Source organism: Scomber japonicus, chromosome 17 (assembly GCF_027409825.1).
Source record: "Scomber japonicus isolate fScoJap1 chromosome 17, fScoJap1.pri, whole genome shotgun sequence".
Taxonomy (NCBI): domain Eukaryota; kingdom Metazoa; phylum Chordata; class Actinopteri; order Scombriformes; family Scombridae; genus Scomber; species Scomber japonicus.
Window position 1 is genome coordinate 11,292,180 of NC_070594.1, and position 15,254 is coordinate 11,307,433.

The 15,254-nt window shown below is 41.9% G+C and overlaps 1 protein-coding gene across 1 annotated transcript in view; it reads left to right on the forward strand.

The window, feature by feature from the left end:
- The window catches only part of LOC128377433 (forkhead box protein N3-like), a 59,088-nt gene extending 46,217 nt beyond the window's left edge, over positions 1 to 12,871 (forward strand). The window contains 3 exon segments of the mRNA XM_053337383.1: positions 31 to 89; positions 7,714 to 7,822; positions 8,943 to 12,871. Of these exon segments, the coding sequence (XP_053193358.1) occupies positions 31 to 89; positions 7,714 to 7,822; positions 8,943 to 9,498 (724 nt within the window). The 3' untranslated portion in view covers positions 9,499 to 12,871.
- Positions 12,872 to 15,254: the final 2,383 nt, after the last annotated feature.

Below are 15,254 nucleotides of genomic sequence, written 5' to 3' on the forward strand. Positions count from 1 at the left end.
TTTTTATTTTGGCAATCTCTCCATTTGTAGTCCTCCATTGTGGTCGGGGAGTCCCCTCTTCAGAAAGAACGGAGGAGTTCTCCTACAAGGTACCGTCTCACCTCCGCAAGTCTTGTACTGTATGTGTGTGTGTGATCTGCTTCTTTCCGTCTGTCTTTCTTTATTTCTTTGTTTCTTTCTCTCTCTTTCTCTCTGTCTCACTCTCTCCCTCACCCTACCCCCCCCCCCCCCCCCCCACCACCACCACCCTCTACGGATGTGCCAACTCCAATCATCTCAATTCCAAATCCCTCTTTTTAGAAGCGCACCTTGAGAATACCGAGTGCTGAGTTCTGACACTTGGCTCGGCGCCAAAGGAGGAATGCTTTTCTACGGAGGCGTATTTGAAAGTTTAAAAAAAAAAAAAAAAAAAGAAAAGAGGAAGAAGTGATAGAGACATAGCAAGTGAGAGAGGGAAAGAAAGAGAAGGGAGAGAGAAAATCTCAGCTTCGAATCAGAGACTTGGAGACAGGGGAGCAATCCCCTCGCCTCCTTTCCTCATTCCAAGCACACAACATGCACTCTTTTACTCTTATACACCTCCTTTTCCCTGTATTTCCCATTATTCCTCTCCTCTCCTCCATCCCCTCCCATCCCTCCCTGGTGGCTGGACGGCAGTTTAAATGGACATTCAATCCCAATCAGGGAGCACTCCAGGAGCTCGCTGGGCTGCCGAGTCCTAAATGGAGGGGGAAATGGATACATTAGGCGTCTGTGGCGCGCCCTCCATCGCCGCTGATAATGGAGTAGTAATGGTCAAGGAGCCGAGGTTGGAGAGAGTGTCTGAAAACCTGGACTCCCTCTAGACACACACACACACACACACACACAATCAGAGAGTGATGTGTCTGAGGGGCTGGTCGATTGGACAGATGGACAGATGGACGGATAGACGGTCAGATAGAGAGGAAGACTTCATGTGACAGGGAGAAATGGGAAAAGGAAACTTTGTAAATGTGTAATGTGTTTTTGAAGAGAAACGATGCAGAATGGTCGGGCGTGATATTTGGAGGCAGCACAGAGTAAGAAAGTTGTGACAGACAGCCAGAGGCAAAGACAAGGAAAAAAGAGATGGGGGTGGAGGGGGGTGGGGGGTGGGTGGAGAGGTGGACTGCCAGAGAGTGAGTTTGGGGCTATTAGTGCCCTCTGTTATTACTTCCATCTCCCATTCCCAGAGCTTTCAGACCTTCTCCACTCTGAGCTGATGTGGGTTGAAATCTGCCTCTCCCTGTGACTCAGGATGAACGCAAGGACAATGCCTGGTAGTCGTGTCCTTAACCCAACCCATCACCCCACCTCCGCAACCCCCAAAATTCATCATTCAATAGCTCTAAATTATAGAGGATCTACTCTAGTCTTCCTATTTTATTTAAGTACTTGTGTTAAGAAGGAACCTAATTTCAGTTGCATTAATTTGGAACCAGTTCTAAGGCTTTATTAGCCTGTCAGCTGTGAAGACGGTGTATCTGACCAGCTGTTAAGTGTTTAATTACAACATAACAGCACAACACAATCATTGTGAAGGTTCAAAAAATGTATAGGATTTATCTCTGCTGGATTATATGTATTCACACATTATTACACAACTCTGCAATTTCTTCTCATTTTACTAATTGCTTATTTTCGACCAGCAGTCCAAAACTCAAAGATAAAGTTTACTGAGACATTCATACACACACAAGCAAATCCTCATTTAAGAAGCTGAAAACAAACATTTTTGCTTAAAAAATAATTAATTTGTCAATTTACAATTTACTCAAAGTATCAAAAGTGAAATGACTCAATATGCAGACTGGAGTGAAACTTTCAATCAAGAAGCTGGTCGAGGTGGAGGTCAGTTAAAATAATAAATATACTGCTGTGATACAAGTGAAAATATAGAAGTAAATAACAAATAAAGTACAAGTACCAAAAATGTGCACTGAATACAGTACTTAAGTAAATGTACTTAGTTACTTTCCACCTATGTATTAGTAAGTACACTGAAATACTGTGAGTTTTCATCACTGTGCAGGGGGAAGACAAATTAATGGTACCATAGTCACAACTGAAAATACTTCTACAAAGCTGTCATTATAAGGTCAAATGGCAATGTCAGGATTTGTTATCTATTAAAGAAGCCAGGCAATCAACACTACAGCTCCAAAAAGACTGGATCCTACATTTCCTATAAGGCAACTCAGTAGCACCGTTCGTCAGGCCCTCATTGTCTGATGAATGCTCACATCTTTCAAACTCCACGCTCACAGTTTTCAAAGTCTTCAAGCCCAAATTGATAAACCCCATGACATCATCAGGGATATTTTACAGGCTGTTTTTACAGGCTGTGTAGTTTTCCTCATGACAAATAAAGTGAATTTTATGTGTAAAATTGATGGAGCGCTCCTTTAAGTTTCCAAAGCAAAATGAGAAGCAGAAGAAGTATCTCTGTCCAAACTGCAGGTTAAAATATTAGTTTTTCAAAAGAAAAACAAACTTGAGAATCATGAAAAACTTTCCACAAACAGACAAGAACAGGATGTAAAAGTTAACCAGCTAACCCAAAGAATGTGATCAATACAGATTATATACCGCTGATAGCATTCGGCCTAATATGACTCATGCTTGTTGCTGTTTAAATGGATTATTGAGTTACTCGTAATTAAGTGTTGCCATTATTTTGTCTACCCCCCCTGTAAGTCATAGCACATGTCAGTCAGCCAACCACTTAGACACTCAGCTGGAGTGTCAGATAGACAAGCCAGTTAGCCAACCAGTTAAATTGCCAGCATTTTCAGCCCACCAGCGATCCAGTCAGACAACATTAGTATGCATCCTGCCCTCAGACTCTGTACTCAGTTTAACACACGGCAGCCAAGCAGGCAGATAGACAGGAGTGGGGGGGGGGGGGTGTGTGTGTGTGGGGGGGGGGGGTGTTTTGACTGAGCGAGAGGCCACTTTCAAACAGTTGCGTTCGCAAGGTCTGCTGTGAGTGACCTTTGAACCTTCGGACTGTGTGTTTGTGTGTGTGGATGTGAGTTCAGTGAGCATGTGCGTAAGCGTCTCCGCTCCTCTGCTGGCTGTGCAGAGACTGCAGCCTGCAGGGCCATGTGGAACTCATTTAACAGGAGAGCAAAGGAGGCTGAGTGCGTATACGGCACATGAGAGCGGAGAGGGGAGGGAGCTGAGGGCTTCGCTTGCCCTGGAAAACAGGCAGGCAGGCAGGCAGGGAGACAGGCGGCAGGCGAAGACGTAGGAAGCAGACAGAAAGCCAAAGCAGCTGACCAGACATAGGAAAAAAGACAGACTAGAGGATATTTTCTCTCCAGGAAAAAGGCAGAGATGCAGACAGACACCTCTTCTCTTCTGTATTTACATTTTTTTTCTTCAGCGTGACCTGCTTTCTCCTACCAAGCAGAGTGGGGTTTTTTTTATGCTTTGAGCTTGTAAAATATATTGCTCAATCTCAGTGAATGAGGACAGGCTTTAGGAGCGCTGCCTGCTCTTTTTCCCGGCTTAGTTTGTCACCTCATCTCCTCAGCATATGTCCCAGGCTTTTTACCTGCAGAGACGGCGTGCACGCTCAGTCAGAGATATGAGTCACCACTATACATAGAATGGCAGCAAGATCGATGGAGAGAGAAAGAAATCAACAAGAGAGGACGGAATTAGAAAGACAAAGAGAAAAGGGTTTGCTGAGAGATTCAAACAGCAAAAGCGAGGAGGTGGAGAAACCAGGACACACACACATATAAGTGGAGGAGAACTGTCTATGTCTGTGCTGTAGAGGTGTGTGTGTGTGTGTGTGTGTGTGTGTATCTAGGGTAAACAGTGGTGGTCAGGAGTGTGTCGCTGAGCTATGAGAGGCCATGTCAAACAGCTTGGTATTTCCTTTCCCCCGTTTCTCTCTCTCTCTCTCTCTCTCTCTCTCACTCTCTCTCCAGCGTGCTCTCCTTCCCTCTATCACTTTCTCTGCTGATGCATGATCTACCACTCTGTGGCATGTGGAAGGGGAGCCGTTGCTATGGCAACCCAAAGCCTTACTGGAGCGAGAGGTGGGGAGTTTGAAAAGGGAGGGGTGGAGGGGGGGGGGGGGGGGTGGGTGTGCATGTCAACCCGGGGAGACCTAATGCACTGCCCACACACACAACCACGCAGTGAGTGATCAAGATTACAAAAGAGACTCTGTGCAGGGACTTACTTATAAGGTTATGGAGAGCAGAGCTGGAGATATCAGGGGCAGAGCCACACTAACTGGAGTCAATAAGATTACTGTGGACATAGCCAGCAAAAGGGAAAGGCTACAAAACACGCCAACAATGACAAACAGAGTATAATTCATCTTTGCATGTTACAACATGATTCAGAACCAAATAAACCATCATTTTCTTGGAGGCCTCATCATGACAACTTGTATGCTTTAATGAGCTTACGGTTCCTGGGTTGAGTCAGATTTCTCGTCATAACATTGATCATAAATTTACGGTACGGGCAAAGATCGGAAAAAAAGCAGTGTTGATGCTGTGGTAAAACATTTTTAGAATCTGTGCCTTATGAATACTTCTCTAGCAGACAGAGCAAACAGCAGGTCATCATTTGCGAAATGCAAACTGACCCCAGAGATGAAAATGACAGCTGTTTTAGTGAACTGGGATGTCTGTGGTGAGCAGCCAGCCTTGAGTAATGACAGTTTTTGGCTCAGATGTACACATACACTGTTCTTCTCATCTTATCTCTTCTCTTCATTCATATTAATAAAAATATAAATTTACATATGGTATTTCACAGCTGTTTCAGTGTTGAAAGCCTTAAGACCACCTCACAGCACGTTCAGTACTGTATGTGGAAATGTTCAGATCTCTCCACCGTAAGTAGGAAACCAGAGTTAAAAAGTCGAACCTTGGTGGAAAATCTGAAGCTCCATCAAAAACAAATAATTACTTACAAGTCCTGCATGTTTGTTTTCGTCCCAGAGTGACTTTTATACTGAGACACTGTTGGTTCTGAACCAAAAAAGTATCTCCAAAACCTCCCAGTGTACACTGAACCGTCTTTTTAAATGAATTCCCTGTCATGTAGGTTAATAGCTTGACAGAAGTTTAACTCTCATGGTTCTCTCTTAGTCAACAACCTCATTTTAATTGGAAAGTGAAAACAAATTCAGAACTTTTAAAGAAACATTTTGGGAATTACGTTTATGCACTTTTTTGCTGAGAGTTTAACTTTTTTTTTTGTCCATTAAGTATGGAGCAAAGCAAGTTAACTTAGCATAATCAGTTTTTACACTCAGGTTTTTGTACAGAACCCGATATAGTAAGCCAGAAAGTAAGCTTTAAAGGTGCTGGTAGTCATATTACCTTTATGCTAAATTAAGCTAACCGACTAGCACTACCTTCAAATGCAATCTACAGACATTAAAACAGGTATCCATCTTCTCAAGCTATTCCTTTAATGCAACAAAACTTTAATTTAAATATGAACCACAATAAACAGAGACAGAGGATGCACTGACAGCGACAACAGCTTTAAGTCTTCAGTTGTCAGATTGGATCAGGAGCGTTGGTAAACTGTGATCTGCTCTCAAATGGTTTGGTGTCCACTTGGTGGGCCACTTGAGGACATTCAAGGGATTTGTTACAAAGCCAATCTATTATCCTTGCTGAGTGTTTCAGGGTGTTGTATGGCTGGAAAGTAGTGTGTGCTATGGAGAAGACCTGTGTGTATTTGATTCCATTCGTTTGATGGTGCCAACTCAGTTTTTTCGGCGTAGAGAGTACATTAACCAGGTGATAAGCAGCACCTGGTTTTTGCTAGTTGTAAATTCTTGGCTTTCAGGCTTTCGAGCGTTCCATTTCTGTCTCATTAGATCAGATGAAGCACTATTTGGTAAACTCCAGGTGGGCTTTGCCATATGCCTGTTTATTCAGTAGAGCAATATGGCACTTAGATGGAGTGCTGTGGAGATGGTTGTCCTTCTGGTAGGTTCTCCTGTTTCATTGAGACTTGGTTAGCATTGTCATTTGGTTTTTCATCTCCATTCTGACTAATGTCCTCTCTGCTTGGTTACTGACTTTGACCTCATGGACAGTACATGGAAGATAAGTGATAAGATAAATTGGGAACTTGGAACCCTTCTGCAATGTTTCTGCCCTCTTCCCCAAATCTACACCTCAACACAGTCCTATCTCGGAGGTCCACCAAGGGTTCCTTGAACTTGGCAAACTGGAGTGTCACTTTTAGAGATTCATGACAGAATCAAAAACCTGTAAGAAGAAGTAAAAGGAAATTATGCATTTAAAAATTTCAGTGTGGAAGCATACTGTATGTAAATAAGGTGTTTTTTAAGTTTTAAAGGGGCATTCCACTGATTTTTACACATGAAATTCAGTTTGATCATCACAAGGAGTACCATGCAAGGTATTTAAACAGTTGCATGATGTCTTCTATGGCTGTGGAAGCAGCTCTCCCAAGGATCATATCATCCTGGTTATCTCACTTTGGCTTGAGGTTTAAAATTTTTAACAGAAAACCTGCATTACAAACCTGATGTATGGGGTTTGATAGAAGTTGGCATTTAGGAGACAGGAGTGCGGTGTAATGAATGGTGCTCTTGAGTTGCATTATGGAAAATGTAAGAATATTTGGAGCTTAACCCAAACTAAAGGCTAAAAGTCAGGATATCTCTGCCTCTCACTTTTCTTCTTCCTCATTCTTTCTTAACTTTAGCACCCCTTTAATACATGTATAACAAACTTCTAAAACGTTGTTCAAGTTGTCAGTTTGCATCATTGTGTATAAATACATTTCATTAATTTTAAAGATCCCCTCCAAACATATTTTAAAATGTATAAACACTCTACTTTTGGATATTGTTCATTTCAGAGGTTTAACTGGTGGACACAAGATGTCTCCTTCTTCACTGTAAAGTAAATTCTCAGTGTAAATGCACCGGAGGCTTTAAGTTTCCACATCACACTTTTGTAAGTTGAAAATTGGACCAGAATTGGCTTCCAAACTAGTTGTGATGTCATAAATCATGCTCGTAGAAATAAAATTGGATTTTTATTGAGCCGAAAGAAACTTTCCACTTTCAGCAGATGAATATGTAAACAGCCTTCTAGTGTCAAACTCTGCACAGTAAAGCTCTAACATTCAAACTGTAGGAAAAACATTTTTGAGTTTAGGGGGAACTCGAAGTTTAAAACCCAAAAGAAGTAAACAAATAGGTAAATAAAAGTATTATTCTTGAATTTTAAAAGCAGTCTCCCTTTAACTTCCCGCTGACTACTGTTCAGCCACAGCTTTAGACAGGCTGGATTTAGCCGAGCCCAGCGGTCGTTGGTAATTGAATGATTCGCAGCGGCCTTAACTCATTTATGACGCTTTCCCGCTCAATTTAACCTTGCCTTGCTCATCAATATTGCCCTGTTGGCCTCCTCAGACGGTCAGTGAATGCTCATCGAGCTGCTCCCGGGTCTTATCGAGGTCCAATCGTGTTTGGAGAAGCTTCCTCTGTGTCTCCTTCCATCCTCAGGATTAACTTTGAAATGCATTTGAGTGTTGCGTGTGTAGTTGTATCTGTGTGTGTTTCGTCAGACGTCTGTGTGTATTGTGAGCTAATGTGGCACGGACTTCTGTGTATATCTTGTTTAAATCTGTGTGTTTTCTGCACTCTCTCTCTCTCTCTCTCTTCAGTTCCTCGTGGTGTTATCCAAAATGGTGCCCGTGTCAGGAGCCAGGCACTCTTCCCTGTGATAAGACCCCTACCTGTAAGCCCCGTGGGGAGCAGAACCTCGGCCATAAGGTTGGTAAACTTTACTCCCGTCACTCTCAACCGTGTAATTAATGTCAATCAGGGCTTTCCCAGCACAAACACATTCCCTCACAGACGTACACAGACACACCCACGTGCGTACATACAGTGGCCTTCAAACAAACACAAAAGCACACATACACAAAACAAACGGCGTACTACCTCGCAACAAAAATTTCCACTGATAGTTTACATAACTACATCTTTATTGTGTTCAGAATTCAGAGGCATTCACACGCTCCTCACCGCTCAGAACATTTTATCCAGGTGTGTTTGTATAACGGTCTCTCATACGCACACACAAACAGGTTTATTAGAGGGAGAGGCCTCATGATTCAAAGAACATTCGGAGCATGCATGGACATGCACATCCATCATAGGAGCATAAGAGTATGATGGCCCACACTGCATAATGAATTAAACATACCCAAAGGCTCACTAAAGGTATGCAGTGAATATTTGATCACTGTAAGGGGTGCATGTTTTTCTTATAAGATATTAATATGCTAACCCTCTCATTCTGAAGGGAGAAAATGTCCGGGGGACAGGGCACACTGCTGAAGCATCATTTGATTTATTGGTTGTCAGAATACACCCCTGTCCTTTAATGTCTCACAGAGAAAAGTGTCTTCGGACTAATAGAGCAAAATATGTGTAGTGGTTGTAATGTATAAACTGGTGGACAGTGGTTAAACAGCTTCACTGCAGAATTGTCATTCTGTGGTGTTCTGCCTTTAAAGCTTGCAAGGTCCTTTATGTGCTGAGCAAGTTCCTCAACCTTAGGGACCATGAAAGCTGCTCAAAATGCACGGTGTCATTTGAAAAATGCATAGGTGGCAATCTGGAAATGAGTCTGCTCATTTCCTAAAAGGCTACCTCTTTTTGGAGATACAAGGTTTTAATCTGACCTGAGAAATATGCACATTAGTCCTTAGGGGGCTATTTGAGCGTGATAGATTATCACCTGAACATTTTTGCTTTCTAGTCAAATGCAAAGCAAAATGGAACAGGCTTCAGTGGAGTGAAGCGTATAGAGGCAGGCCACCTGGCTCGTAGTGTGACAGCAGGAGTAACATTATTCTCTCCCGCTCTGTGTCCTTGCTTCATACAGATCATCCCTGGGAGATTATCTAAACCGAGGACAGGACAGCCCATCCCGCTACTCTCCTCCACCCTGCAGTGAGGACCTCCAGGACGACCACACTTACAGCACCGCCAAATCCCCCAGCAGGCTGTGCTCCTCTGAGGCCGACGACCCTTCCTGTCCCCTGGACGACGACGACATCATCGCTGTGGAGATCCAGTCAGACGTCAAACCCGAGCCACGGGAGATCCCGCTAGATTCTCACGTCACAACTGCCGGCGCTACCTACATTTCTCAGCAGCCCCTGCGCGGACAGAGACGTAGTTCAGGGGCAGGAGCTGGGACTCTGGCAGGAAGCAGTTTGCCCTGGACCAAAAACCGAGCAAGGGGCATTAGCGACACGCTGCCGCTGAAGAAGCGGCGCGCGGCGGCGGTGGAGAAGCCACCGGAGAGCGACGACGAGGAGATGAAGGAGGCGGCGGGGTCGCTTCTCCACCTGGCGGGTGTCAGAGCCTGCCTCAACAACATCACAAACCGCACCGCCAAGGGCCAGAAGGAGCAGAAAGAGGCCCTGAGAAACTAAGAGACACATATAGAACAAGTACATAGTCATGCAAACACATACAGACGTTATACAAGTCAAAGCACGCACACACACATTAGCACACAGACACATATACAATACACAAATAGGTCAACAGGTAACTTACTACAGCATTAGTCTCTACGGACACTTCTCATCTCCCTCTATCTATCTGCAGGGCATTAGGTGAATCCTACTTATTTGTGGCAATATCAAAAATCTATGTTTTCCTACATGTTCAGCAACACTAACATCAATGGGTATTTCTCATGTGTCTTTGTTGTTTTTGTTGTTTTGTTGGGGATGAAAGCCATAAAAAAAGCATGTTTTGTCACTAATTTGGAAAAGTTGTACACGACAAAACCGAATCACATTGAGGAGCGTACAGTACATGAACAGAAGATGGCTGTTTGTCTTACCTGTTTGTTTCTATGTGAATCTGTAGCAATCTTGCAGTGATGCCAGCAAAGACGGCAGAGCCGACGAGACAAGCCTATTATAACAAGACTTAGAGCTCTCTTGGCCGCTCACTAGCATCACTCTCCTACATCCACGAGCACAAATGTGAGACTGTGCCAAAGATAAGCGACCAGGTTGCTTCATGTAGCCGATACGACAGCTGACAAAAAAAAAGAGCAGAAACAGGAGGCATAGTAGTAAAGTCGAAGAGCTAGAGAGAAATGACCTTAAGTGTCAAAATAATTGTAAAACCCAATGTGATATGTATTCATGCACTTAAGATTATTTTACGCCACTTATAATAAAAGCATCATGGGTAAAGACATGGTTTATTTCAAGAGCACTCATAGTATTTAAGAATAAAATATATTAAAATAAAAAAAGCTCATGTTTATCACCATAAAGATGGATAGTGTGCCGGGTCTGAGGCAATATCTCCTTCATTTTGTTGTTGTTGTTGCATAATGTAAACGTCCCTAAAACTTCCCCCAGTACTTCTGTCCATAGACGTAGATACCTGGTATAGATATCGTAGCTACCAGTAGCTACCACACCTTCCTATTCATTTTACAATGTCAAAGAACTATATACATAAACTGTGGGTTTAGATTTCTGTTTGTGTCTGTTTACCCTCACTCTACCCTCATGAAGATATAAGCAATTTGTCCCGTGTGGACAACTCTGTAAAAAGGTTAGAAAATATTTTATTTTTTTCCTTTCTTAATTGAAGCAATTTGACCTGCAGGACTTTCTCAGTTATATTGCATGGGTGCTTGTAAATAAGATAAAAAGCAAATCTTTTTTATTCAAAGATCATGTAAGATAAACAATGTATTTAGCATGAAGCATGACTTATTTTCATATAAACCTTGATCCTAGAGGAAAGGAAAAAAAAGTTTTGCCGCCAATTCTTATACCCGTGATTATATTGGATTTTTTTTTTCTTTTGAATCCTTTGGGTTCTTTTACTGAGCGGGTTTTCAAAGACACGTCTTCAGGGAGGAAACGTGGGAGATCACTCTGCAATTAGAGGCCCGAGGGTGCCACCTCTGGGCTTCGGTTCAGGCTATGTAGGCCAGCTGAATCACCTCTTAGGGGTGGGCTTCCGTCTTCTTCTGCCTGTACAGTGATTTAGGTGTTCAATGTTAACCCCGGTGTTATTTCAGAACACGTCTGTAGAGTGTGTGAGGTTATGTGCCCAGGAACACACACCCTTTAACATTGTGCCTGCCTGCCTGCCTGCCCTCAGTACCTCTGTTGTCATGTCTCTGACATGTTTTGACAGAACGTTACCTGTCTTTATTTATAACAGTATTGTTTTTATTTTCTCCTGTGTGTATATGTACATGTGTCCTTATTTTCCATTGGCATTGTTCAGTGTAAATGTATGGAACAGACGGGAATGGGAAACTTTGTTGGTGTCCTGACAGAACCTCATATCTCCACAAAAAAAAAAAGGCTACTTGGGAGGAACTGAAAAGAAAGAGGAATGTAGGAGATGGCATGAATCAAAAAAAAGTTTGTTTTCTAATTTACATACAGTATTGTTAATTAACTCTTTTATTAAAGGTATTACATGCCATTGTGGATGTCAAGCTGCCATACAGTCTCACATATTTTTCTCAGTAGCCCATTCTGGAGATCAGAGGCTGTTTTTTAAAAATATATTTTGCTATGAGACCCATTTTACAAGGTGTATCTCACTTTAATGAAAAAACTGACTTGATTGAAATTCACATGGGCAGTAGTAAGCTTTGCCATTCTTTGCATCAGAAGTGATATAGATATCGCGTTGCCGCTATTTGGCATGCATTTGCTGAAACAGGAATTGCATTAAAGTATTAATTTTCCCTCACTTGCAAAGGTACAGTGCATATTAAACGCAGCTGGATTTGGTTGAAGCTATGTGCATTGGCGTAGCAGCAGTCAGACAAGGTTTTGTTCAAGTTGAATGGATGTTGAGTGACTGTCAGTGAGCCAAGCGTTCAAACAAATGCATGTCCCATCCACTGGTACAGTCTTTTGCCACCTGTAGCATGCATCACTGGCTTTGCATTTTGTATGGTATCCATGCTGACGTATAAAAAAGGCTAAAAGGAGACAGTCAGTCAGTGTCGGTGTTCTTGTTGTGTGCCATCCGTCTCTCGTCTGATATCTGTCTGAGTGCTCCCGCAGCCCAGGTCAAGCATTCTGCTGTATTTGCAGTAACAATCCACTGTTGTGGAGACTAATAACGTGTTCAGTTGGCAAGAGGCATGTCAAGGGGAGGATGTGTTGCTTTAGCAACCACCTTTTTTCCTCTGACTCACCCAGTGACATGCAGCAAGGATGAACTCCTGACCTACGTGTCGTGGAAAAACAGTAACACATATACCCGGGACTTTTTAAAGCAAAGCAAATATATTTCACTGCCTGAACAGCCCCCTAAAACAAGTGTTTCTTTCAAACCTGCCAAACACACAGTGTGACGCTCTGAAAAAAAAAAGTAGTTGCCATTTTTTATTTGTTGATGTTTTTATGCGCATTTTTATTTTCTGTTTTGTTTTCTCTCTGACAAAATAATCTACAATACTGCCATTCTTTTTGGTGACTGTCTGAGCTGAATATTGGAAAGCCATAGGTTAGAGATGTCAAAATGCAAAACTGTTATTGATCTGTGAGATGTGATCCAGAGTACACCCAGGTGTTGATTTTTCAGTAAATGTTCAATTCTCTCCTTATTGTGCAATCATATTGCCAAAGAATGATTTCAAGACCTATTTCATCACTACATGTAAATATCAACGTTGTCCAATACCGTGGCAAAAAATATATAAATGTTGTTTTATTTTGTTTTCCATTTTCTGAGAAACTACAATGATGTTTATGTGATGTATTGTCTTCCAGTTGGTTGCAATAATAAAAAATACAAGTTGCAGAAGATTAGTTTGGCTGTTCTTTTGGACGGACTTGAATCAGACCAGGAAAAAAATCAAAGATACTATTGAAGTCGTTGGCATATACTGTCTTGTGTTAAGTGCTGTGATACTTTCAATTACAGCATTACTGGTTAGCAGCTGATTTCTTCCAATTTCACCATTTTTTCCCCTGAAAATTCCTAGTTTAAATATAGCAACGACTTTCAAGAAACCATATCACCCTTCTTCATCCCTCTTTCATTTCACCATGCAACACACACTAACCCCCATTTACTGGTAGAGTGCTAGCTTTGTGAGACTGGAGACTCTTTAATTTGCTCTCAAGACTGACCCCAATCATTAACCTCACATATTCCCATCAACAAGGGTCTTATCATAACCATGCCTCTTCCGCCAGTTAATTATTCATTTACTTCCTCTAATCATTTAAGTTCAATACTTCTGATTAAAGTCAAACTCAGCATTCCCCTTAGGGAAGGAAGTAAAGGAGTTAAGTGTACCCAAAGAGTTCCTCAATGCCTTATCAATCTGAGTGGTGCCATTTTGGAGGCGTGTGGCAGTGGAAACCCATTCATAATTGAAGCTGAGACAGGCTTAATCTCGAGCCAGTGCCTCTCTGTGCAGCGCGCTCCCACCACTAACACAACTGGAGCTAGCAGCTCCTCTGTTGCTATGCAACTACAGCAAAGAAAGAGGGAGGGGGGGGGGGCAAAAAGTGTGCATTGTCTAGATCTTTAGAGGGCATCATACTACTCAGTTACCAAGAGTGAGACTCAAAGGTGGCGACGACATTTCTCAGATAATCCAGCTTTATGTATGAATGTTTGATCACATCTCATAGTTTGAGAAGCACCTTCTAGACATACGCTTTCAATCATCTTTTCCACATCACTTCTTTATTTTTTCTTCAAAGAAATAGGTTTGAAGTGAATTCAAAAGCATATTCAGCATAGATGTCAAGCAGGCCTTTAATTCCTCCACAGTGAGATAAATTGAATGAATTGAGTTGTTGTGACACTGACGAAACGTCTTAAGAGAAGGCAGAAGTGTTAAGTGGATTGATGCACAGAGAGAGAGAGAGCTGTGTGTTCCCCGGTCTATATCATCCATACCCACCGAATGACCAGCGAGGCAAGTTTCCATGGAGACAGAAGTGGAGGTAACGTTCTCTTGTCAGCTCTCATTTATTGCACAGCTTTATTGTTTTTGGAAATCTGCCCCCCAGTAGTCAGGGTAGGTGTGTTTTTGATTAAACAAACGAGACCTACAGACAGGGTTCATCCAAAAACTTCACTCACACCCCCTTGTATTGAATTACATGGAAAATAGTTGCATGCTATACAAACTGGATTATGTGTTTGTGTGTGTGTGTGTGTGTGTGTATTTATGTGTGTGTCATACAATTGGAAAACCAGAGGTGTATGCTGAGGTTCTGCTATGTAGTGTGATCACACTCTTGTGGCAGCATGGTGTTACTACATGAAGGGGGCTCTTCAAAAGTAAACAAAAGTAAGCAATTACCCCACATTACACACTGTAACATATTTAACTTGAATAGTAATGAATGTAATGGCCTCAAAATATACATGGTGTACTCATAACAACTTCTTCATAAGGCAAGCACCTCCAGCCTGAATCTAACCCCTCCAAGTTTCATCCAAATCAAACCACGTAGCTATTACATGTTCTCAATGTTTGAAATTACATTTTTAATTTAAGATGTTTACATCAGGCCAATTAATGCTTCACACATTCATTTATAGACTATGTAGCTTTATCATAATTTAGTTTCATCACCTACATTAATCATAGGCCAGACATTGCTTAAATATTTGAACAGCGATGACATTAAGAAGCAGCAATAACTATGATTAATTTCAATGAACTGTAAAACAGAATAAATAAGGTTACATTAATGTATTACTTTAAAATTTGGCATATGCCATGGTCTCATTTGGCTACAGATCATGAGCCATATGCTGACAACTTCAAGTAAAAGATATCAGGCGCAGACACACTCACAAGGCCAAAGCTGTATTTCCACCTTGAAGTGCAGTGAGATATAGCCCTAATGGAGATCAATGGGATTTCCAACTTGTATTGCAGTGCCCTCTTTCTTTTTCTCTGTCCTCACACGTGGCAGCAATTTGCACTTTTCAAAATCAACTGGCTCCCACTGAACACAACCTGAAGGAAAGCTTATGCTGGAATTTGGTTTTCCCTTTACATTTTATTTTTTAAACTATATTACTTCATTACTATGGAAGCCCATTTCTGCCATGTGATGACAAGATCATAAACATAATGGCTTCATATTTCAAAATGATGAGACATTTTCTCAAAATAATTACTCAATATCTCAAATTGCTTAGTATCTCA